The sequence below is a fragment of the Mesoplodon bidens genome, assembly GCF_964165515.1.
Source record: "Mesoplodon bidens genome assembly, chromosome: 11".
In the NCBI taxonomy this organism is placed as follows: domain Eukaryota; kingdom Metazoa; phylum Chordata; class Mammalia; order Artiodactyla; family Ziphiidae; genus Mesoplodon; species Mesoplodon bidens.
The window spans coordinates 42,372,146-42,397,868 of NC_138167.1; the positions used below are offsets into that span (position 1 = coordinate 42,372,146).

Sequence of the window (25,723 nt, forward strand, 5' to 3'; positions counted from 1 at the left end):
CTTCCGGTCTAGAGCGGAGGCCTGGCTAGCCTTCCACTCTCCTCGTTGGCCGCTTGTGGCTTCTAGTTCGGGGCTGAGTTAAACAAAGAGGCGGAGTTTGGTGACGAGCTTCCGCCAGGTTGCGTAGCAGCGGTGGGCGGGGCAAGGGATCCGTCCCATACCGCGAAGAGTGGTCGGAACCATCTCTCGTCTTCTTCCCCTTCCCCTTCCCCTCCCAGGAAAGCCTGGGACCCGGCACCCGGGCTATCCCTTGGCCGCTGCGGCCTCAGCTCCAGCCAGGCCTGGGTACGGAGAGTCCAGACCGCTTCCAGGGCGGTGCGTACGGCGCCTGCGCGAGCTCCCACCTAAAAGAGGGTGTGGGAGGGGAGGGGGCAAGGTCCCAGGGGGGTTGGGGTGGGGGTTCGAGCTATTGGAGGTCAGGAGGAGAGATGGGAGTAAAGATGAAAAATGGAGGAAGGGAGCAGTAATAGGGAGGAGTCTAGAGGTGATAAAGGGGCGCTGATGGGTGGGTTGTTGGGGAGGTCCATTGGAGTGGGGGAGCCTTAAGAAGTGCGGGAGGGGGCCTGGGCTGGCTGGAGGACGGGGGTGGGGCGAATAGGGGGAACAACGTGGTGTTTAAATGGGCAATGATTGACGGGCCGGAAGGGGAGGCAGGGAACATACTGGGGGTCAGTGTGGGCAGGGGCGGCGGAACCTGAAGCCCCGCCCTCGAAGCGCTATAGCTTGGCTCCTCTCCCATGCCTTGTCTTTGACAGCCTTGTCTTCTTCCTCCATTCCTTACCCCTCTCCCTCCCACCCCTCCATGAAGGAATCTCACATTCCTTACATCCCTGCCCTGGATTGCCAGTCCCTCTTCACACACTTCACACACCGGAAAGCCTTCTCCAAACCAGAACGCAGAGGAAATTGAGGATTGGGAAGGAGGGGGCCGGAGAAGGAGCAGAAAGCTGAGAGGGGTGAGGGTGTTTTGCCTGAGGGCCTGACAGACATCTCCATTCAGAAACTGACTTCATTCTAGGTAGTAGCAAGTGTGGCTGTTAGAGACCACTGAATCACTGTTCTTGGGGACTGGGCTGTGGTAGTGATAGTCTAATCCCTTCCTATACAGGTGGTTTTAGTCTGACAATAGAGCAAGAAGCTGATAATGTTGCAGGCTGATAGTTGTCCCCAGATAGGAATGGTAGGGAATCTGAGTGATGCAATAATGTTACTGCCCTGTGTGTCCAGCCGACTTTGTGGCTGTGCCTGGTTCCCAGTAATGGGAAAGAAAGAACAGGCTTCTTTCAAGCATTTCCTCATGGGCCCTCAGTACTCTAAATTTATTTTGCAGTCTTTTACTACAAATACCTTACCTATGAATAGCGGTATTCAGTATGCTTTCACATTTATTATGTCATTTGATTTTCCTGGACAATATGTAAGGTAGATAAGGCAGTTATCATTTTCCCTACTTGACAGGTGAAGAAATAGAAAATTACAGAAGGGATACATGGCTTGTTAAAAGTCATACAGTTGGTAGAGCTGAGACCAGAACCCAAGTCTCCTGACTCCTGGTCCTCCTCTCAGTTGAAAAATCCTGTTTTGTTCTGGTCAAGGGAGCAGTGAAGGAGGATTGGTTTTCCCAGGCTAGGTAACTGTTTGCTTTCTGAGTCTGAAACTTGTCACTGGAAGACTGAACATAGCCAACAGCACTGGCTCCTGGAAGCATTTCTTTTTTTTTTTTTTTTTTGCGGTACGCGGGCCTCTCACTGCTGTGGCCTCTCCCGTTGCGGAGCACAGGCTCCGGACGCGCAGGCTCAGCGGCCATGGCTCACGGGCCCAGCCGCTCCGCTGCATGTGGGATCTTCCCGGACCGGGGCACGAACCCGTGTGCCCTGCATCGACAGGCGGACTCTCAACCACTGCGCCACCAGGGAAGCCCCTGGAAGCATTTCTTGAGGTGCAGGTGCAGGTGCTTGTGCCAGGCTGTTGCTGTTGTCAAAATGGAAGAAGCATTATACCCTCCTCTGTATTATGGACGGGAGAGACAGATCAACTTCCCCCCACCTCCAACTACAGGGAAGAGAAAGTGGATCTGGCCTTGCACTTTTATCTTCTGATTAGTTTTAAAATACCACACTAATGTGTTATGGCTGATGAACATAGTAAACTAATGAGCACGTATAGTATACCAGACTCAGGATGAAATGGTCTCTGTTTTATGACTAAAAATCGTCATCCTTTCTAACATAGCCGTTAACATTGATAGATGTGAAGGTGAGGAAAGGAATTTGAATAGTTTCTATTGTGCTTCTGAAGCCTTGTGTCCCTCTACTTAGTTTCATCCTTTTAGTAATGAGAGTCTGGTCAGCTTAATCATACTGCTACCTCTACTCTTTCCAGTTTCCTACCCTAGAATAATTTCCTGATTCACTGCCTCTTCATTTTTTTTTTTTTTTTAAAGCCTGATCCCCTCAGGAATATTTCTGGACTTGGAAGTAGAATTGCACCTGTACCAACATTCTTGAGCATCTTCTTCTGGAACAGTATTTTCCAAGTGGAGAGTAGGACAGAATTCTTTTTATATGAAATAATTTATGTGAAAGCACTCTGGAAACATTAAAGCAGCATACTGTGCGTGTAAGCTGTCATGGCTCTCTGCATTGTATAGCCACAGATTTAGACTCATTGACATTACTTTTCGTTGTATGCACTGAATAAAAGAACCTCTTTCTATCTCAAACAGCTCTGCTTCGCTACCTTTCTTCTTGTCCATTTCTCTCCCCCTCTCAGCTACGTTTGAATCACCTGGTCCGTGTGTGTGATTCCTTAGCTGATGATCTCACTCCTTAGAGGGTAGCCTGGATGCCTAGCCTTGAAACCTGTAGTTCTTAGTGGAGTTGTCTCGTCCTCCTCAACCAACCACCAGATCCCAGTCTGTCTAGTTTCACTGCCAAGTGCAGGTAGTTCTCCTGACTCACCTTTTTCTTCCTTGTTCCTATTAATAGAGTGCTCCTGGTTGTGACATCACATCCATCCCCTTGGCAATGGAGCTTGTCCCTAGGAAGGAAGACTCAGTCGGAGAATAGCCAACAAGATGGGTTACTGGGAACGTCTCCTGAGTGGCACTGAGTGGAAGCATCAGGGGGTTGGAGCCTTGTGAACAGGGAACCTGCCCCCAACACTTGGAAGGTAAAGAGCCTTGATTCAGAATCCCATTCTGTGCTAGAACCCTCTTCTCTGCCAATTTGGGTTCCTTCTGCTCTTGAAAACCTGATTCTCAAAACTCTTTTATGCATAAAACTTTCTGTGATTAACCCACATCAATCTGTTCTTCTTTACATACTTAGGTCTTACATGAACTATTAACTTTTGTTTGTTGGTAAATTGCTTAGTAAATTTTACTCTTTTTATGTGTTTTATATCCTGTGTACTCAGCCATTGGGCCCAAGCCTGCACCTTAGTTTGAGGACAAGGATTGCGTTTTCCGTTTCTTTTACATGTCTGTACTGGCAAGGGGGCTGTGTATATAGGATGAAGATGAGGTTTGGGGTAACCACACAAATAGTGCTTGGTGCTGGTGACCAAGGGGGAGGTCCTTGCTGGTCTTTGAGGCCGGTAAGCCTCACTTTAGGTGTGAGAGTTGTTAGTTGGGAGTTCTGGAAGAATTGTGTGCCCTCTGGATTCTTTTTTAAATTGAACCAATTAAAACGTGCTGAAGAAGCCTAACTTTAAAAATCTCCTGTGCTAAATCTAGTCTGGATCACAGCATTCTGGAATTAAATGGAACTTTAGAGGCAATGAGGAATCTGAGTTCCTAAGAGCTCAGTTCTCTAAGAGGGGGAGTAACTTCACTCTAAGGATTCTACTGCTTAAATGAAAAAGACCACTTTTTTCACTTAGAAAATGAAGAGAGTTGCCAAAAGAGAGCAAGGCCAGACTTTGCTCTCATAAAGCCAGGGCAACTTTTGTAATATAATTATCCCCTAATTTAGCCTATTCTTGTACTTATGTAGAATTTATGTAGTTTCGGATGTTTCATTTTATGTGGAGTAGAGGGAACTGAGGCCCAGAGAGGTTAAGTAACTTACCCAAGGTTACACATTGGTCGGTAATATAGCTAGAACTAGGACTCAGGTTTCTAGATTCTCAACTCAGTTTTCTTTTTTTCCAGATCTGTTTCTTTATTGGGAGACAGGGAGATAAGATGAAATGTTTTAGGGACACCTGTGAGACACCCTCCACCAGCTACTTTCTTCACTAGGGTGAAGTTCCTAGGAGTCACCTGTTTCATTACACTGGGGCAGGTTATGGGGCCCTTTTCCTATGTGTCTGGTGATTTGTAGTAATTGGGCTGAATCCTCAGCCCTCTGCACCTTTGCTGTATTTAGGGCATGGAGGAGAGAGAATTAGAAGGAGACTATAGCACATATACTTGGCTTTTACCTGTGTGCTTTTGCCACGAATTGGTGACAGCATGCCCAGTTACTCTAAAATGGGTTGGAGTGGTTGCTGTAATGTTTCTCTTCATGTGTGTGCGTGTGTGTGTGTGTGTGTGTGTGTGAATGTGCATGGTTTGTACACCTGTACATGGGTTCAAGAAACCCTGAATAAGGGAGGATAAATGTTCAGGTTCCATTAGAAACAATCTGTTTGTGGTTTTTTTTTAAATTTATTTTATTTATTTATTTTTGGCTGCATTGGGTCTTTGTTGCAGCACGTGGGCTTTCTCTAGTTGCAGCGAGTGGGGGCTACTCTTCGGGCTTCTCATTGCGGTGGCTTCTCTTGTTGCGGAGCACGGGCTCTAGGCGCACGGGCTTCAGTAGTTGTGCCATGCGGGCTCAATAGTTGTGGCTTGTGGGCTCTAGAGCGCAGGCTCAGTAGTTGTGGCACATGGGCTTAGTTGCTCCGCGGCATTTGGGATCTTCCCGGACCAGGGCTGGAACCTGTGTTGCCTGCATTGGCAGGCGTATTCTTAACCACTCTACCACCAGGGAAGCCCAGAAACAATCTGTTTTGAATTCCTAGCTCTCTCTAGGGGTAGAACAGTGAAAACAAATGCAACAGTAAGTTAAAAGGGTATAGGAAGGGGTCTAATAAAGTTCTCGCATTTTTAAAATTAATGCTGACCAGGAATATAGAGAGACATCCCAGTGTAACAGTGAGGAAGTATAGCAACATAATTACCTGGTTTGGTTCTGGCCTGTTGGGAATGCAGTTTTCAATTTGGGTTCAGGATGTTCAAATCAAGGAAGTTGGCAGAACTCCTGTAAGTCTAAAGGGACACCTCAGTGCTACTTTAGTTCAGCTCCCCAACTTGAGTAAAACCTTCCAAGGCCTTTTCCTATTCCATAACTCAAGGAGAAGATCTAGGAAACTGTGCTTCCAGTGGATGTGGTCACTGGCTGTGACTCTTGAGGTCCCCGTGGTTTCAGTTTTATTAAGGCTTCTGTCCCTAGGGCAGTGAGTGGTTGAGTTCTTGTACTGCATCCCCCTTGAAATGATAACGCACCCCAGTGACAGCCCTACAGCAGTGTTGAGAGTCCCCGAGAGTAGAAGGAATAGTCAAGGAGCCTAGCCTGTCAGCTTGACTGTCTACTTAGGGGCAAGACAAGATGAGGCAAGGAGCTAGATTCCAAGGTTGTGTATAACCACTTCAACATTTGTTTCCCATAGATGACAAATAGGAAATGCCCTAATCAGAATCGAAATCTAAATTTCCCCTTAATTCTCGAGGCCACACCTCTGAAAGGATATAGTTATAGGAGGGTAGATAAAACAGGAGCATCTCCAAGCAGATAAAGTGGAGGTTTCTATTTAGAAAGAACAATACCCAGCATCTTTGCAGAGTTTTGTAAACCTTGACTTTATGGTAGGAACTTTGCAACTCCTAAGCCTGGCTGGTGGCTTCCCACACCCTCTGGCCATCTCTGCACCAACTGAGGCTGTATCTTTGGGGAAGTTCTCTGCTGTTTCTTTTGGCGATGTAGGATCCCCTGAGACCCTGTTATGATAACTCTTCAGAATTCGTATTCCCCCTTAAGATAACATTGTTAGCACTGTTATAAAATGAAAGCACAGTGAAGCACAATACAGGCTCTCAGCCTGCTTTCTGCATTGCCCCATAGCAACAAGGGAGAAAAGGGTATTGTTTTAACTTTTGCCCCTTGCTCTAAAGTAACTGATTTTTAAAAATAATTAAATATTGCAGAAATATATAACATAGATCAAAAGTATAATCTCAGGGCTTCCCTGGTGGCGCAGTGGTTGAGAGTCCGCCTGCCGATGCAGGGGACACGGGTTCGTGCCCCAGTCCGGGAAGATCCCACATGCCGCGGAGCGGCTGGGCCCGTGAGCCGTGGCCGCTGAGCCTGCGCGACCGGAGCCGCAACGGGAGAGGCCACAACAGTGAGAGGCCCGCATACCGCAAAAAAAAAAAAAAAAAAAAAGTATAATCTCAGCATCTAGATTTTTAAAATGTGTACACTACATATACCACTTTAAAAAAAAGTTTTTCTAAAAATGGGACCATACCATACAAAATGGGACCATACAATTTTTGCAACTTGCATTTTTCAGTTTGAGAGGCAGTTTAGCATTGCAGTTAAAGGCTTGAGCTCTGGGGCCAGTCTGCCAGGGTTGGAATCTGTCTCCACCACCTGTTAGCTGTATGATTTTGGAGAAGCTTTTTAACCTTTGTGCATCTGTTTCTCATCTGTAAAATGTGGATCATGGTAATGCCGACCTCACAGAGTAACTCATAGAGTTATTTTAATAATTAGTTGAGTTAATATACGAGAAATGCTTAGAATTGTGGCTAGCATATAGAAATAATATTGATTTAATTATCATTTAATTGTATAAGTAAAACATGATCCCTGTTTAAAAAAAAAATAAAAGAGAAGGAAAAACTAAGAAAGCAAAACTGTGAGGGATTTCCCTGGTGGCACAGTGGTTAAAAACCTGCCTGCCAACGAAATTGAGCTATTTGTAATGAGGTGGATAGACCTAGAGTCTGTCATACAGAGTGAAGTAAGTCAGAAAGAGAAAGACAAATACCGTATGCTAACACATATATATGGAATTTAAGAAAAAAAAATGTCATGAAGAATCTAGGGGTAAGACAGGAATAAAGACACAGACCTACTAGAGAATGGACTTGAGGATATGGGGAGGGGGAAGGGTAAGCTGTGATAAAGCGAGAGAGAGTCATGGACATATGTACACTACCAAACGTAAGGTAGATAGCTAGTGAGAAGCAGCTGCATAGCACAGGGAGATCCGCTTGGTGCTTTGTGACTGCCTGGAGGGGTGGGATAGGGAAGGTGGGAGGGAGGGAGACCCAAGAGGGAAGAGATATGGGAACATATGTATATGTATAACTGATTCACCTTGTTATAAAGCAGAAACTAACACACCATTGTAAAGCAATTATACTCCAATAAAGATGTAAAAAAAAAAAAAATTACAAAAAAAGAACACCTGCCTGCCAATGCAGGGGACACAGGTTCAAGCCCCGGTGCAGGAAGATCCCACATGCCGCAGAGCAGCTAAGCCCGTGCGCCACAGCTACTGAAGCCCAAGTGCCTAGAGCCCGTGCCCGCGCTCTGCAACAAAGAATAGCCCCGGCTCACCACACCTAGAGAAAACCTGCGCACAGCAATGAAGACCCAATGCAGCCAAAAAAAAAAAACAAAACTGTGAGTGAAATTAAAGTACTGATAACACGGGGAATATAGCCAATATATTATTATAACTCTAAATGGAGTAGAACCTTTAAAAATTGTGAATCACTTTATTATACACCTGTCATTTATATAATATTGAACATCAACTATACTTCAATTTTTTTAAAGTATGGAGAAAAAAATAAAAATAAAAAATAAAAATAAAAAATAAAAGTACTGCGGCTTCCCTGGTGGCGCAGTGGTTGAGAGTCCGCCTGCCGTCGCAGGGGACACGGGTTTGTGCCCCTCTCCGGGAAGATCCCACATGCCGCGGAGCGGCTAGGCCCGTGAGCCATGGCCTCAGCCTGCGCGTCCGGAGCCTGTGCTCCGCAATGGGAGGGGCCACAACAGTGAGAGGCCCGCGTACCGCAAAAATATAAATAAATAAATAAAATAAAAGTACTAAAATTGTACACTTAGAGACAGCTTCTCTAATATATATCCTCCTAGATGCTCTCCAATATAAGTGTGTACACACATAAAATTTTTTAACAAACATGGCACTATAGTATATATAATATGTATAAATGTTATTTTACTTATATATAAATAATGAATAAATTTAAATAATCTAAATAAATATTAATAAAAACAAATATATCTAAGTTATATTAATGCTACATTGTATCCCATTTTATGGCTGTAAGGAATTATACTGGATATTTGTGTCATTTCTGATTTTTTTTTTTTGCTATTATAAACAATGTTTAGATAAACAACCTAGTATATTGTTTTGTACACTTGTGTAATTATTTCCTTAGGCTAAGTTACTGGAATTAGGATTGCTAAGTAAAAGGTAAAAAATATACTTTTTTAGGACATTGGTTTTTTGTTATGATTCACTTTAACTTTTTCTTGCAAGAGTACATTTTTTCCAGACCTTGCTATAGTATATTACATGTTATATGTGTATGTTGTATATGTTATATGACATAAATGACATACATGGTATATGTGACATTGAGTATTTTGGACATGTTTTTTGATTTAATCTTAATATTGATACTTTCACAATTTAGGATAATTATAAATTTATTTCTTTATTTGAATATTGAGTACACACACAGAGAAAATCTTTTTCAAAGGTACAAAGGGATAACTGAGGAAATTAAAATTTTCTCCCTGTTCCTGTTCCTTAATGACCCTTCCTCAGAAGCAACCACTGTTGGCAGTTTCCTATGTATCCTTGTGGAGAGTTCCATGCATATGAAAGCATAGTCACATACATATTATTTTTGGCACATTTATGTGGCACATCATGGTGGCACATTTACATATGCTATTATATACCGTAGTTTTTTTCTCTTAGCAGTGTATCTTGGAAGACTTCATACCTGGTTCATTTTAAGGCAGCAATAATTTTTTTTTCCTCTGATTGATTTAATAGCTATTGTAGAGAAACCAGATTACAATTTGTTTATTTGAGGTAGATACTGTAAAGTTAGCAGTTCAATAGGTGAATTATGGATATTTGGTGATAGTTTTGCTATCATGTAGAGGCTGTCTCAGGTAGCACCTATTCTTGACTCTTTCTCTTGGGCCTTCCTTTCATCCCAACTCTGTGTGTTTGTCTCGACTATGAGAGTGGCGGTAGCTATCATCCAGAATAGCACTAACCAGTGTCAGGTTGCATTAATTGAAGTAGAGAGGAAAGGTGGTAATAGTCCCATTGTGTTCATATTGGTCAGTCCACAGGTGAAGCTCCGGGTACCCTGTTTCAGAGGGACGTAGGCATTCTAGAATGCCATGGGACATTTGAGTTTAGGCTAGATATTTCTCATCTGTGCTCCTGCTCCACCCTATCTTGACCTTTCCCTGGACTGTCAAAGCACAGGGTGACTGTTGGGTACTGTGGAGAGGATTCCAGCCCTGGGATGTCAAACCTGATGGTCTCTTATGGTCCATTTTAACTCTCAATGCAAAAATAAGACTGTCTGAATCAAGTCAATAGGGAAAACTTCTGGGTGTGATCAAATTCTGTCATCTTTTATTCCTGAACTTCAAAAGTAAAAGCATTCCTATACTTTTTACTCTTAAGTAATTTCTAAATTTAAAAAAATATTTTTCCATATTTGTGGAAGACTGTTTAAAGTTCAATTATGACAAAAAAAAGTATGCTCAATAAAACGTTTGATAGTTAAAAATAGAAGAAAAACATTATTCTTAGTCCTACACCTAAATAAAACAATTGTTATTTTGATAATTCTTTCTGGTCTCTTTGTACATGGATTATTTATAAATATATATATATTTGTTTTGTTTTGTTTTGTTTTGCGGTACGCGGGCCTCTCACTGCTGTGGCCTCTCCCATGGCGGAGCACAGGCTCCGGACGCGCAGGCTCAGCGGCCATGGCTCACGGGCCCAGCCGCTCCTCTGCATGTGGGATCTTCCCGGACCGGGGCACGAACCCGTGTCCCCTGCATCGGCAGGTGGACTCTCAACCACTGCACCACCAGGGAAGCCCAATATATACGTTTTTAAACAGATCTGTATTCAAATTTGTGTCCTACTTTTTTCATCTATTATTGTATCATGTTACTGTATATTCCTCATAAGCATCATTTAAAAATAGATATGCTATTCCATCAGATGGGCTTACATTACCATAATTAAGCATAACTATACCTTCACTGTTCACTTTAATGAATAAGTGATTATCTGATTTTTTTAAAGTTTACGGGTGTGATTTTTGAAAAGCTATCTGGACCTCTTTTGGTACCATCCTCTCTTTTTTCCTGCTTTAAGTGTGTCTCTCTTCCTGTTTAACATAGTTCCAGATCTCCTTCCTACCTTTTCCCCAGTGACCAGATTCTCTCCCATCTTTACCTGTCCTTCTTCACTAGTGCTTTCCTCTCAGTACATAAACATCCTCAAGCCTTTCTCATCATAAGGAAAAACACCCCTACACAACCCACTTCCTCAGCCTCCAGTGCTCCTCTAGCTGGTTCTCTCTCTTTTCCTTCCTTGGAAATCAAGCTTTCGACAGGGTTGTCTTCAGTCCCCATCTCTCTGTCTCACCTGTTCACTGTGAGCCCCTGCAGTCTGTCTTCCACTCCCAATGCCTCACTGAAACTGCTCGCCACCCAACTCCATGGAACCGCCTTCTGCTGTGGTGTCCACAGTCCCACATCCTGGCAGTTTTTGCTTTTTTTAATCTGACTTGTGTTTGCAGTTTTTGACACTTCTTTTCCCTCTAAGCATTCCACTTCCTTAGCTTTGGGGTGTGTGTGTGTGTGTGTGTGTTTGTGTGTGTGGTAAAAAACACATAACATAAAATTTACCACCTTAACCATTTTTGAGTATATAGTTCAGTAATGTTAAGTATATTCACATTGTTGTGAAACAGATCTCTGGAACTTTTTCATCTTGCAAAACTGAAACTCCACTCATGAAACAAGCATTCCCCTTTCCCTCCCCCTCCCTACACCCCAACTCCCTTAACTTTTGTGACCATCTTCTCTCCAGGATTTTCTCTTATCTCTGGCCAATCTTTCTCAGTCTTTTTTTGCAGGCTCCTTTTTGTCCCCCTTTTTAAATGTCACTGATAAAGTATTTTCATGCACTGTTGTTGGTAGTGTAAATTGCAAAGGCCTTTCCAGAGTATCGTATGGAAGTGTCTAGGAAAACAAATAGCAGGCACACCATTCAGTGCAGCAATTCCACCTCTCAGTGGAATCTGTCCTAGGAGAGAGATTTGTTCTCGTGCTCCAAAAAATCTTGTTAAAAGGGGTGTTAATTGCAACATGATTTGTTTCAGGGGAGAAATTGGCAATCAGGCAAACTTCAGTCATGAGAGGGTAATGGCAGAATATGTTGTAATCAAGGCTTAGACTGGTGGATTGGAAATTCTTACCACTAGAATATGAACTACATGAGAGAAAGAACCTTATCTGTCTTACTCATACGTGAATATGTGGAACTTCCCTGGAGGTCCAGTGGTTAAGACTCCATGCTTCCACTGCAGGGGGCGCGGGTTCGATCCCTGGGGAACTGAGATCCCCCATGCAGTGCAGCACAGCCGAAAAAAGAATCTGTATAGCAAAGAAAGGCAATTGAAAGAATGTTCACCAAGCAATGGATGGGGAGAGGAAGGTGGGAAGAGAGGCTATATTCTTTTTTTTTTTAAATATAGATTTATTTATTTATTTTTGGCTGCCTTGGGTCTTCGTTGCTGCTCGTGGGCTTTCTCTAGTTGTGGTGAGCGGGGGCTACTCTTCGTTGTGGTGCGCGGGCTTCTCATTGCAGTGGCTTCTCTTGTTGCAGAGCACGGGCTCTAGGTGTGCGGGCTTCAGCAGTTGTGACTCGCGGGCCCTAGAGCGCAGGCTCAGTAGTTGTGGCTCACAGGCTTAGTTGCTCCGCTGCATGTGGGATCTTCCTGGACCAGGGCTCAAACCCGTGTTCCCTGCATTGGCAGGCGGATTCTTAACCACTACGCCACCAGGGAAATCCCCAGAGGCTGTATATTTTTTAAATGAAAATATAGTCATATATACTTGTGAAAAAAGAAAAACTGAAAAATAAAGCAAAGAGTCAGTGCTCCCCAGGGTTCTGTAGTCTTCAGACCAACCCTCATTTTCTGTTTTCATTCTGTATACTTTCCCTGTGTGGCCTCTGAAAACCTATCAGCTACTACCTTCAGGATTTCTACTTGGAATCTCAAACTCTACATGTCTAAAACTAGGATCATTATTTTTTTACCCCATCCAGATCTTTTTTTTTTTTTTAATTCTTATATCGGTAAATAAGAATTCACTACTTATCCAAGGCAGAAACAAAAGAGTCATCTTTTTATTACTTCCTGAACCAATATAGATTCAGATTCCTTCTTTTTAAATTTTTATTTGTTTATGTTATTATTATTATTATTATTTTATTTTTGGCCACGTTGCCTGGCTTGTGGGATCCTAGTTCCCTGACCAGGGATCGAACCCGGGCCCCCCCACTAGAAGCACAGAGTCCCAACCACTGGACTGCTTGATTCCTGATTCCTTCTCAGAAATGTCTTGGTTTGAGCCTTTATACTTTTCCTTAATCTGAATTTTAAAAATAAACTACAAAGGTCTCACTTTCTCTAATCTTCCCTACCCCCTATCTATACAGCTACCAGAATCTGCCAGTCTAAAACAGAAAGCTGATCATGTCAATTTCTTAAAAATCTTTCAGGTGTACACACACTTAAAGAATCTCCCCTACAACATTTATACTAATTACAAAGGAAAAAATAATAACTCTTACAGTAGAGAAAGCTGACAGACAGCACTTAACCAAAGGGTCAAAGTTAGTATCACCAGGAACAGTACAAATCAACATTATGTGCTCCTGATATGATGCATTGAGAACACAATGCCACTTCCTTGGTATTTTTGCCCAAAATGAAACCTGAATTTAATAATGAGGAAGCATCAGACAAATCCAAATTGAGAGACATTCTCATATACCTGGTGTGTATTCTTAGAAATGTCAAATTTATGAAAGACAAAAAAGATTTAGTAACTTTTTCAGTTAAACGATTAAAGAAGCTTGACAATTCAGTGCATAACGTAATTCAGCATAATCTTGAATGTTCTTTTGATAAAGGAGATTATTGGGACAGTTGGAAAAATTGGAAAAAAGGTTTGTAAATATAGTATTACATCAATGTTAATTTCCTGATTTTCATAATCTTACTATCAATATATAAAATAATGTTCTTTTTAGGAAATACAGTACACAGTAAAGTTATTTAGGGTTAAAAGCATCAAGTCTACAGTTTACTCTTAAGCAGTTCAGAAAATTTTTATCCATCTATCAATATATATATATATATATATATATAGCAATGATAAAATAAATGTGGTTAAATGTTAACGTTTATGGATTCTGTATGAAGGATATATGGGATCTTTGTAAGTCTGAAATTGTCAGGATAAAAAATTAAACCCTGTAAATTTATGTCAACAAAAATCCTTCAGGTGCTCCCATAGCTTTCAGATTAATTCTAATCCTAATGTCCTAGCGCCTTCATTACTCCTAATTTAAACCATCCCTCTCCAGACTTCTAATGCTGTATGCTGTCTCTTTGTTGTTGTTTGAGCCAGGATTCTTTTGGCTGTAAGATACAGAAGTGCAGGGACTTCCCCGCTGGTCCAGTGGTTAAGGCTCCGTGCGCCCAATGCAGGGGCCCTGGGTTCGATCCCCGGTCAAGGAACTAGATCCCGCGTGCCGCAACTGAGAGTCCGCATGCTGCAACCAAAAGATCCTACATGCCGCAACTAAAGATAATGCACGTGGCAACGAAGATCCTGCTTGCCACAACTAAGACCCGGTGCAGCCAAATAAATAAATAAATAAATTTTTAAAAGGTACAGAAGCCCAACTCAAAGCTTAAGCAAAAAGAGGATACACAGGGTGTCTCGCAGAAGCCAAAGATAGGAAGGCAACTGGGTCTTGGGAACAAACCAGTCACTCTGAAGCCTCAGGACTTCCCAGCTCTCATCCAGGCCTTTCTCACTGTGTCTGTTTCAGTCTTTTCTTTCCCTCTGTAGATTTGTCTTCCTCAGTCCACATGACAGGCAAAGAAAGACCAACTCATCTTTCTTGGTATCAAGCTCAAATTCTCAGAGATAGGATCCGTTGGCCCTGCTTGGGTTGCGTGCTCACCCTTGTCCCAGTCAGCTGCTGCCTAGGTTAAAAGTCTCACAGTACTAGTGAGGCAGCTTCTCCTCGAGCCATGTGGATGAGAGAGAAAGGGAGTAGAATTCCTAAAGTGAACAACGCCATGGTCTGCACTACAGCTTTCAAAAGTGGAGGTCCACCGGACAGTGACACTGGACTGCTCTTGGCTCTCTTACCACTGTCCTCATTATTCAGTTCAGTGAGTTGCAACAAGGAGAATCACAAGGGACCTTAGTTCTGGGTTTCACATTTCACTTTATGATGTCTTTAATATTACCCTTCATGTACTCACTCTAATCCGTTACTGTGGATGGATTATTCAAGGGAATGTTGGCATAGGAACAGAAGGTCAAAGGTCTGAGGAGATGGATATCCCTATTTTAGAGGAAGATAGCGAGACCAAGGTGGTTTAGAGTGACAATTTCAGAGGGATTGTTAGTAAGCCCAAGGCCCTGAACTTAGGCCCTAGAGATGGAGGAACAAGAATACAGAGAAATGGTGGTGATGGAGGTCAGTGTAATTGTAGCAGTGTCATTGGGTATCATTGTTCCTATATAAAATGGGTAAAGAAAGATAAGTGGTTCCAAAGTGAGCCTTGTGATTTCTTGTCTCCACTAGCCTATATTAATCAGGATTTTTGTCAGTTTAAAGAGATAAAAACCCAGCTCAAACCAGCCTAAACATAATAGGGAGTTTACTGACTCATGTAACTTATGTTCAGAAAGTGATTGTGACTTCAGGCATGGCTGAATCCAGGCCCTCAAATGATTTCACCTGAATTTGATTTCTCAGCTCTGCTTTCTTCATTATGGCATCAGTTTTTTTGTTTTTTTTTTTGGCCATGCTCTGTGACATGTGGGATTTTAGTTCCCCAACCAGGGATTGAACCCGTGCCCCCTGCAGTGGAAGCGCAGAGCCCTAACCACTGGACCACCAGGGAATTCCCAATTATGGCGTCATTCTGTAAGTAGGCTGTCCTCATTAATGGCAGAGATGGTCACTGACCACTCTGAATTGTACATCCTACCAGCTATGCAAACCCCATGAGAGCTCCAATAGAAGTCCCAGGTATCCCTCTCACTGTCCTAGGTTGGGTCACATGTCCACTAGGAAACAGGTTCTGATTCCTGAAGGAAAATTGTGATGCTGTTTACAGAAAATGGGATGTTAGGTAGACAAAATACATGTCCACTGTACTCTGCTGGGAAGCTCCCAGTTAAAGCAACATTTAATCACACCAAACATTTTACTGTTTTGTAAAGAACTGTACTTAGTGCTAAATTGGATGTAGCACTTGAGTTCCTACTCTTAAGGAATTTTTAGTCAAGTAGTAGAAATTAGATATGTACATAAATAGGGAATTCCCTGGGGGTCCAGTGGTTAGGACTCCGCACTTCCACTGCAGGCGGCATGGGTTGGATTCGTGGTTGGGGAACAAAGATGCCGTGTGGCTTGGCCAAAAAAAAAAAAAAAAAATGTATACCTAAATAATGGTTACTCTTGTGTATTGAGTGCCTAGTATGTGCCAGCAGGCATTGTGCTAAATGTTTTATATGCACTGTTTCTTTGAGGGCAACTCTGTGAGAGTCACTTCTATTGTTACTTATACCAATTTTATCTGTTTACAAAGCCATGCAGGCTTAGGAAGTATATGTAGGCCTGCCCAAGGTCACACAGCTAATGAGTAGTAGAACCGGGCATCTAAATCCAGTCAGTCTTGACTCAGTCCAGTACTGTACTTTAGCTTGCACTTGACCTATCAAGGCCTCTCTGCATCCATCCCATTCCCCACCCTTTTATTTATTTATTTATAAATTTTATTTATTTATTTTTAATGTTTGGCGTGCCACGAAGCTTGTGGGATCTTAGTTCCCTGACCAAGGATCAAACCTGGGCCATTGTAGTGAAAGCGTGGAGTCCTAACCACTGGACTGCCAGGGGAATCCCCCCACTCCCCACCTTTTTAAATTGAACAGCCTGATTCTAAATTCCTGAGAACTACATGATTGACTCAGCTCATTTTTTTTAGGACATCACAGCTGATGGCTGGTCTGCAGATTGTCTGCCCTTATATTAGGTGCCCATCCTTGCTCCAATTAGCCCACTGGCTGGATGTCCACAGGGGAGTTTCAGTTACTATTCAGTGATGTCTTGTTGGGTTTGACCCTTAGGAGCCCAAAGAAGGGGCATGGCAGCCTCGCTGCTCTTTGAGTCTTTGTTCTCCTGAACTGCCCCTCCCATCACCACCACCTAAATTCAGACTCTCACTACTTCTCTCCTGCCTAGATGCTCTTCCTGTCTCTAATCTCACCCCTGTTTACAGAGTGATTCTACAAAAGAACTTTTATCACATCATTCCTTTTAAGTCTTTCAGTGGCTCTCCATAGCCTTCAGGGTAAAGTCCAAACTCCTTACATAAGACTTCTCATGGCCTGGCCCTTACTTTCCTTTCCAGCCTTGTATTTTGACACTCCCTCTCTTGCACCCTTCAGATCGAACTTTTTCTGAACCACTTACAGTTGCCTGAACTCATCATATCCCCTCTTACTTTTTCTCTTTAATATTTATTTTAATTAATTAATTTATTTTTGGCTACGTCGAGTCTTAGTTGCAGCACATGGACTCTTTAGTTGTGGCACGCGGGCTCCTCCTTGCAGCGTGCAGGCTTCTCTCTAGTTGTGGCGCGTGGGCTTCAGAGCACATGGGCTCTCTAGTCGTGGCACGTGGGCTCAGTAGTTGCGGCATGGGGTTAGTTTGCCCCAGGGCACTTGGGATCTTAGTTCCCCAACCAGGGATTGAACCTGCGTCCCCTGCATTGAAAGGCGGATTCCTAAGCACTGGATCGCCAGGGAAGTCCCCTTCTGGGCTCTTAAATGTGCTCTTTCATGTGCCTAAAACCCTGATGCCCCACCCTGCCCTGGCTCCCCCCGCCCCCACACACAACCTAGCTAACTTCTTGCTCGTCCCACTGGTGTCCTGGAAAACTTCTCAGCCTCCCTCTCCTTTCGGCCTGGGTCAGGTATCCACATCTCTTGGCCTCACAGTGCCCTGTGCTCACCCTAAAAGCATTTATGACTTCATATTTTAAGTGTATATTTATATAAAATCTTTTCCCGTTAGAATTAAATTTCTTGAGTCAGCTTCCCCGCCCCCGCCCCCCCCCCCCCCCCCGCGCCAAATGACTGTCACATAGTAAGCTCTCAGTAAATATTTATTGGACAAATGAACGAATCTTGGCAATGAGATCAAGTTGGCACATATCTGTAATCTTCTGAACTGGCCTCTTTTTCCTCTGTTGTTCATTCCAGGACCTGGGTTTCAGTGATGAGACATGGGGTATGATGTAACCCGTTTCCAGGGGGATGTTGACGAAGACCTTATCTGTCCTATTTGCAGTGGAGTCTTGGAGGAGCCAGTCCAGGTGAGTCGGTCTGATGGCAGGTTTGGTGGGGCAATAGATGGCAGTGGAGCTAGTACAAAATATTCAGGGACTTCCCTGGTGGTGCAGTGGTTAAGAATCCGCCTGCCAATGCAGGGGACACGGGTTTGATCCCTGGTCTGGGAAGATCCCACATGCTGCAGAGCAACTAAGCCCGTGCGCCACAACTACTGAGCCTGCGCTCTGGAGCCCGCGAGCCACAACTACTGAGCCCACATGCTGCAACTACTGAAGCCCACGTGCCTAGAGCCCGTGCTCCACAACAAGAGAAGCCACCGCAATGAGGAGCCCGTGCACACAACCAAGAGTAGCCCCTGCTGTCTGCAACTAGAGAAAGCCTGTGCACAGCAATGGAGACCCAACGCAGCCAATATTAGATAAATAAATAAATTTATATATATGAAAAGAAAAACATAATCGGAACATTTGGAAATTAAAAACATATATATTCATAGGAAATGGGGCCAGTGGGGAAGTCACTGTGTTCAGGCCCCCATTCCCCAACTCCCCGCACTCCTGACACACACAGAATAGAGGTTTGATGCAAAGGAGCAGTGGCAGCTACAAGAGGAATAGCGCCTTCCAGAGTCTGTCTAGAGGTGGACACCACAGAAGTACAGTGGTTCAGATTTTCTTCAGAGGTCACTATGAGACTTCTGTGCTGTAAAATGGTCAGCTATTTGTTTCTGTCCTCTTGACAGTAGTTTGGTAGCTGCTTTTTCTCTTCAGGGGCTCTGACTAGGTTCCATCTTCCTACCCATGACTGAACTTCTGGACTCTTCTAATAAGTTCTCTCTTCATTTTCATGATACAGTGTTTCAGGTAATCAGCCAGTCTTCCTGCAGGCCTGCCTACTGTTTAAAAAATAGGAAGTGGGGAAATTACTGGGAAAAAAAAAAGTTTTTGATGCAGCCATGTACTCTGCATTTTGATATGAAAGCTGCCACCTTCACTAGGTCATTTCTCTACCAGCTTTGCCAGACCAGAGATAATTGTATCTTCCTGGGGCAAGTATGAGGAGAAGCTCATGATTACCAGGCAAGTATAATGAGTGAGATGAATTCTTAACCGTTGTATTCATGGGACACCATTCTGCATGGTCCTTATTGCCTATACTCTGTAAATACCAATTAATCCTCTGCCGCTCCTGGCTAGCTGGAGATAATCCCATTTTCCAAACCAGGACACCAGTCAGTGAGGTCGCATGACCCTTCCCCCACTCACTGCTAATACAACTCCCTGGGGCTCCCCTTGATTCTTGGAGTTTATTCTTACTCTCCAGTTTTCAACTACCCAAAGGAGAACAGATGCCTGAGCTGAATGAAAATCAGACTGCATTCCAGTGGCAGCTAGCCCTGGACCATTAGAAGCAGATTGGCTGGGTGTGGAGCAAGCTCTCCTGGTGGTGTCAAGAGGTCATGGGGTATGTCAGTTCCCTCCCCACCCTGGCTGGGCCTTGTCTGTTTTCTAGCACTATCATTTGAGGTGAGTCACATGTGGAGAAGTCAGTGGCAGTTGATGACTAAGGCAGAACCTCCCCCACCCCCGACTCAGGCTTTACCTTCTGAGGAGCAGGCCAGGTTCCAGACACATTTCCAAGGGTAGAAAGCCTCTGCTAGGGATGCTGATTTCCCTACATCATATTTATTTATTTTTTGAATAGATAATAAATTCATGTGGTTCAGAAATCAAAACAGTATAAAAAGATGTATGGTGAAAATTCTTGCATCCATCTTTGTCCCAGTCCACCTAATCCCCCCATAGATAACCATTTTTACTAGTTTATTTGGTATCCTTCCAGTGTGTATGTGGGCAGATACAAGCAAGTATGAATGTATATGTATATTTGCCTACCTTTCTTACGCAAAAGGTACCGCATTCTGTATACTTCTGCAGGGGTGGCAGGTTTAGACAGGAAGGTCACAAAAGAGGTTCAGTTGAGCTGAGATCTGAATGATAAGGGGCCATTCTGGCAAAGGGGAGCAGCAAAAGCAAGAGACAGGAATGAGCAGGGTGTGGACAGGGAACAGAGAGAAAGCCAGAATGGCCTGAAGTCAGTCCTGGGAGCATGATGTGAGGTGAGGAGAGGCCAGAGGCACAGGGCCAGATCAAACAGAATTTTATAAATCCTGAGCAGGAGTTTGGATTTATTTTAAGTGTAATCGGAAACCATTGTAAAATTTTAAGCAGGCGAGGAATATGATCTAGTTTGCCTTTTTAAATGATCACAGCTGCTGAATGTAGGATGGATTATAAAGAGGCAAGGTAGAAGTAGGAAAACCAGTTAGAAGACATAATAATATAGATGAGAGATGATCGTTTGAACTGGGTTAGTGGCAGTACAGATGGGGAAAAGTAGACAAACAGGATTTTTTTTTGGAGAGAGGGCCTATAAGATTTTGAAAAGAATCAAATATTATGTCTTTAAGTGAAAAATAAAAATGTACTGACAGTTGGATTAATGATACTGAGAATGACTTCTTTCCTTATGAAGCCTTCCTGTGTTACAGTCTGTGGTGTCTGTGAGCATCTTGAAGGCAGAAACTGTCTTTTTTTATCTTAAGCACGTAGCAGAATGTTTGGGACATAATAAGTGCTCGAGTCATTCATCGATTCATCAGCATCTAGTGAGTGCCTACTGTGTTTGTCCCATGCTGGAGGCCAGATTGTATCTCCACAGAGGCCAGAGAGTCCTTTCTCTTTGCATTATCAAGGAAGTAGGCTGAAATATGATCTTTATGAAACTGAAAAGAATGTGATTCTACAAAAATCTAGTCCTGTTTTGGAGGGTAGCCCTGGTCATTGGGGCTCAGGGCAACGCCTCAGGTTGGGCCTCATAAAATAAGAGCTTGGGGGAGTTCCCTGGTGGTCTAGTGGTTAAGGAATCAGCACTTCCACTGCTGTGGCTCGCGTTCAATCCCCGGTCGGGGAACTAATATCCCGCAAGCCACTTGGTGTGGCCAAAAAAAAAATTTTTTTTGAACTTTTGCCAGTAAATCTCTGCCCCCGCCTCCTCTCTACTTATCCCTCAAGACCCATATCAAATTCTGTCCTGTCCATAAATACCTGCCCTGATTGACCTAGACTGGAAAGATCTCACCCTCCTCTGGATTTCTTTGGCAATTATTGAGTATGTAATCCAGTTGGCAATTAATAATTGACTACCGGGCTTCCCTGGTGGCGCAATGGTTGAGAATCCGCCTGCCGACGCAGGGGACACGGGTTCGTGCCCCGGTCCGGGAAGATCCCACATGCTGCGGAGCGGCTGGGCCCGTGAGCCATGGCCGCTGAGCCTGCGTGTCCGGAGCCTTGCTCCTCAACAGGAGAGGCCACAACAGTGAGAGGCCCGTGTACTGCAAAAAAAAAAAAAAAAAAAAAAAAAAAATTGACTACCTTATGTCCTCTCTCTCATTGTCCTGGAATATTATTTATATCTCTTACTGTTATATAACTTTTTACTTGTTTGTCTTATGTCACAATCCATTTGGAATATTGGGCACAGGAAACATATCTGAAGCCTGTCCCCCACAATGCCTTGCCCATAGTAGATGTATACTTTGCTGTGACCCCAGGGACCTCTGGTCCTAGAAGCTGCGCAGAGGCTTGATTGGCTTTGTGGAGTTAATCGTACCCAGGCTCTTAGCTCCTGCTAATTCTCTTGTGCCCCTTTTGCCCTTGCTCTCCCTTCTAGGCGCCTCACTGCGAGCATGCTTTCTGCAACGCCTGCATCACCCAGTGGTTCTCTCAGCAGCAGACGTGTCCGGTGGACCGGAGTGTTGTGACGGTCGCCCACCTGCGCCCAGTACCTCGGATCATGCGGAACATGTTGTCAAAGCTGCAGATCGCCTGCGACAACGCTGTGTTTGGCTGCAGTGCTATTGTCCGGCTTGACAACCTCATGTCTCACCTCAGTGACTGTGAGCACAACCCAAAACGGCCTGTGACCTGTGAACAGGGCTGTGGGTAAGATTCCTGCTCTTCTTCTGCCCACACAGATAAGGGCCTTCCCCTTCATACCCCTGTCTCCCCTGCTCACTAGCTGAAGAGGTCTCCTGCAGGCAAGCAGTGTTCCTGGCCTCCCTGGCTCCCTGCTCCAAGATCTCACTTCCGTGCTGCTTTCCGAGCTACGATCTTTTTGCTCTTGCTTTAATAAAAGAAGGGAGACGGCAATTCAGCAATCTCTGTGATACCACTAAAGACTGATTTACCTTATTCCTCCCTTTCATCCAGTACTACTTTTCTCTTTGTCAGATTGACTGCTCTAATTTCCAGGCTTCTCATATTCCCTGTTGTCCTATTTTTTCTTTCTTTGGGGTGTGAAATATTTGATTAAATACTGATAGCTAGGGCTGTGAATCTAGGGCTTCTCAGAAGGAATGAGTGCACAGGCAGAATCTGTAGGAGGAAAGGAGAGCCACGTGGGAGATGAAACACTGTCTTAGAGAGGGAAAGAGGCCCAGAGGAAATAGACAGCAAAGGCACGAGGGGGAGCTGGGGAGAAGGAAATGAAGGCAATAAGCAAGAGGGCGCCTGAATGTTGGAAATGAATGAATGCTAGTCATTTCAGGTAGGAAAAAGCCCTCTCAGCAGTTATCTGCCTTTGCTCACATGTCCCATTAATGCTCCTATCCTGTTCTTTTCCCACCCTGGGTGGCAGCCTGGAGATGCCCAAAGATGAGCTGCCAAACCACAACTGCATTAAGCACCTGCGCTCAGTGGTACAGCAGCAGCAGACACGAATTGCAGAGCTGGAAAAGACCTCAGCAGAACACAAACACCAGCTGGCAGAGCAGGTAGGGCGCAGAGAACACAGGGCAGAACACGTCTTTCATATGCAGATATAACCTCACGCCTGTGGGTGGCAGGCGTGGATGTGAGCAGCAGATCTGTGCGTGCGCTTGAGAGCCTGGTCAGTGGATACTCTGCCTGTGCACAGCAGTGAATCAGGCTGGAGCCCTTCTTGCTTCCCTTCATCCCATCAGTGGCATTCATTTACTTAACATTTATCAAATGCCTTCCCTTGAAGGCACTATGCTAAGTAAGCACTGGGGATACAGCTGGGAATGATACAGTCGTATCCCTGTCTTCACGAAGCTTCCACTCTGGTGGTTCCTCAGATCTCTCCATTTCCCTCATTCTCAGACAAACTTTTGTCTCTTATCTACTGTCTGTCTTAGCCATTATCCCTTGTTCTCCTTCCCCCGACAGAAACGAGACATCCAGCTGCTCAAGGCGTACATGCGTGCAATTCGCAGTGTCAACCCCAACCTTCAGAGCCTGGAGGAGACGATTGAATACAACGAGATCCTAGAGTGAGTGTCACTCAGGACGTGGAATCATTCATCCCACGTCCTGGCACTGAGCCCTGGTGGGAGGGTAAGAAGAGGCCTGGGCTGGGGCCACTGCTTCTCAGATGTTGGGATGAAGAACAGGGCCAGAGCAGAAGGCGATAACCTTCAACCCTAGCAGAGGATCTCATATTCTTTTGGGTGGTTGGAAGGGAAAGCTTACCCAAGAGTTAGATGGGTACCCACATGTACAAAGCCCTGTATTAAAGGCTGTGGGAGTGCTAGGAAGACCAAAAAGAGAAGATATTGTCCCTGACTTCAGGGAGCTTACAGTTCAGAGAAGAAGAGAGTACAACTCCAGGAAAGTGATCTAAAATACAGCAAAAACAAGTGAAGTAAACAAGTGAAGTCTAAGATCCCTTTCAGTTCTGGAGTTCTGCATAGTTCATAGACTAAACTGAGTCAGTCTGTATAGTGCAAATAGTGCTGCGAGGGACACAGTATAGAGGAATAATTGCTTCATTCAGTACACATTTGTTGAGCACTTACCACATGCCAGGCACCATGTGCTAAGTATTGGGATTTTTAAGAAAAATAACAGGAACCCTACTCTCGTGGAGTTTAATCTGGTGATAACATGTGGTGACACTCAGATGGGACCAACTAGGGAAAGATCTGGAGTTTCTGAACTAATGACGGAAGGAAAGAAGGAGGAAGGAGTGCAGAGCAGGCAGTCGTTCCTATTAGGAGAGAAGCCAATGCAGAGAAAGGGGACGAGCTGGACTGACCACCTCCAACTCCTTCCCTCCACACAGGTGGGTGAACTCCCTGCAGCCAGCACGGGTGACCCGCTGGGGAGGGATGATCTCCACCCCAGATGCTGTACTCCAGGCTGTAATCAAGCGCTCCCTGGTGGAGAGTGGCTGTCCTGCGTCTATTGTCAACGAGCTGATCGAAAATGCCCATGAGCGTAGCTGGCCCCAGGGTCTGGCCACACTAGAGACAAGACAGATGAACCGGCGTTACTATGAGAACTACGTGGCCAAGCGCATCCCTGGCAAGCAGGCTGTTGTCGTGATGGCCTGTGAGAACCAGCACATGGGTGATGACATGGTGCAGGAGCCAGGGCTTGTCATGATATTTGCGCACGGCGTGGAAGAGATATAGGAGATCTCGATGGGCGATCTGGAAGAGATGAAAATCAGAAAATCCTGTCACTCCAGCAGCGGGGCCCTGAGTCCTCCCCACTTTCCTTAATACCGTGGCTAACGCTAGAGCCACACATCTCCCTGCTCTTCTGCCACTGAAGAGGGCCCCAGGGCACTCTACTCAGGCTTCCAGGTGGGAAACCCAGATTCCCTCCATTTGCCTAATTTCTTCCCCTAAAATGTCTGTATATTTTCCATCTGGTTGGGAAAGTCCCCACGTCTATATCTGTTTTCCTGACTAGGGTCCCTGGTTCCAGATATTTTCAGAAAGCACAAAGATACTCATTTTCTCTAGAGGATCAGGATGGAGTGAGGCATCTCTAACTGTTCCCCTCCTCCAAAACCAGGGAATCCAGAGCAGGCAGGCCTATTGACTCTATAAACAGCATTTAGAGGGCGGCTCTGGGGAGCAGACATCCTAAAGAAATGGTAAGGATGGAACAAAACCCTAGAAATAATGAGGCCAGTAGGCCATCGCTGGTGGCCCCTAGGGGAAGACTGGACCTCTGTGCCAAGCAATACCCTGTTCAGCCCACCTTAAAGGTGTGGGCTCCCGCCGGGTCTGCAGGTGTGCAGGTGGGGGTGCCGAAAACTTCCAGATGAGCTCTTCTTTCCTACACTTTCTCACGATTAGGGAATGACAGGGTTGGGGTGAGGGGTTAGTCCATTGGGGTGAGTATGCTCAGCAGGAAGCGGCTCTCTGGCTTTTGCTGAAATTGGGTAGGCACTGCCTCTGGCACAGGCCATAATAGTTCCATAGACCCCTCTCTCTCAGCCCTGTGATTGTAAGTAGTTATTTTGATAATTTTCTTTGGCCATTGTTTGTTTATATTTCACTCCCTCCCTCACAGTTTTTCTTTTTTAAGAATGGCCTGATTATGGCTACCCCACTTTTCCAGCCCTGCCACATTGTTGGCAATTTAATTTATTTACTTTTTTTTTTTTTTTTTTTTTAAGAAAGGAAACAAAAAATTTACGAAACTTAAACCTTTCCTTTTGCTGTTCCTGTTGTGGGGATTTTTGGATAGGGTGGGACAGGGGTGGAGTCTGTTTTCTATTTTTCCTTTTCAGCACAACCTTTGGCTTTAATATAGGAAAGGCTAAGGGAGTCCTTGGCTGACCTGAAGTCTGCCCCAGTCCTCCATAACCCATCTGAGATGAGGAGCTTCCTCTGTCCCAGTGATGGATGTGAGAGTCCAGCGCCAGCGACTGTGCCCTTTTGGAGAACTTTGCTCCCGGCCCATCTAGGGTCGCACTGTGAAAGTCTGGGCGTCGACTATTAAGTTGGAAGAAATCCTGCCCGCCACTCCCCCCAGCACCCGCTTTCCTCGGAGACATATATATATAGCTGGGTTCTAAGCTTCGTCAGGCAAGATGGGATAGAAATTGTCTGAGTACAGGCTGTGCTGCCTCACCCATACCCCCTT

At 44.6% G+C, this 25,723-nt stretch overlaps 1 protein-coding gene across 3 annotated transcripts; it reads left to right on the forward strand.

Annotated features, from left to right (window-relative positions):
* Window positions 1–155: 155 nt before the first annotated feature.
* RNF41 (ring finger protein 41) lies at window positions 156–25,243 on the forward strand. 3 transcript variants are annotated; one of them, XM_081247990.1, is made up of 7 exons: window positions 156–315; window positions 2,988–3,171; window positions 17,670–17,782; window positions 21,492–21,763; window positions 22,458–22,593; window positions 23,009–23,112; window positions 23,904–25,243. In XM_081247990.1, the coding sequence occupies exons 3-7, from the start codon at window positions 17,693–17,695 to the stop codon at window positions 24,253–24,255; spliced, it is 954 nt and encodes a 317-aa protein (XP_081104116.1). In that variant the 5' UTR covers window positions 156–315; window positions 2,988–3,171; window positions 17,670–17,692; the 3' UTR covers window positions 24,256–25,243. The 3 variants fall into 3 exon arrangements, with proteins under 3 accessions (XP_081104116.1, XP_081104117.1, XP_081104118.1); XM_081247991.1 differs by having other exon boundaries at window positions 159–285; XM_081247992.1 differs by lacking the exons at window positions 156–315; window positions 2,988–3,171; window positions 17,670–17,782 and adding an exon at window positions 19,128–19,223.
* Window positions 25,244–25,723: the final 480 nt, after the last annotated feature.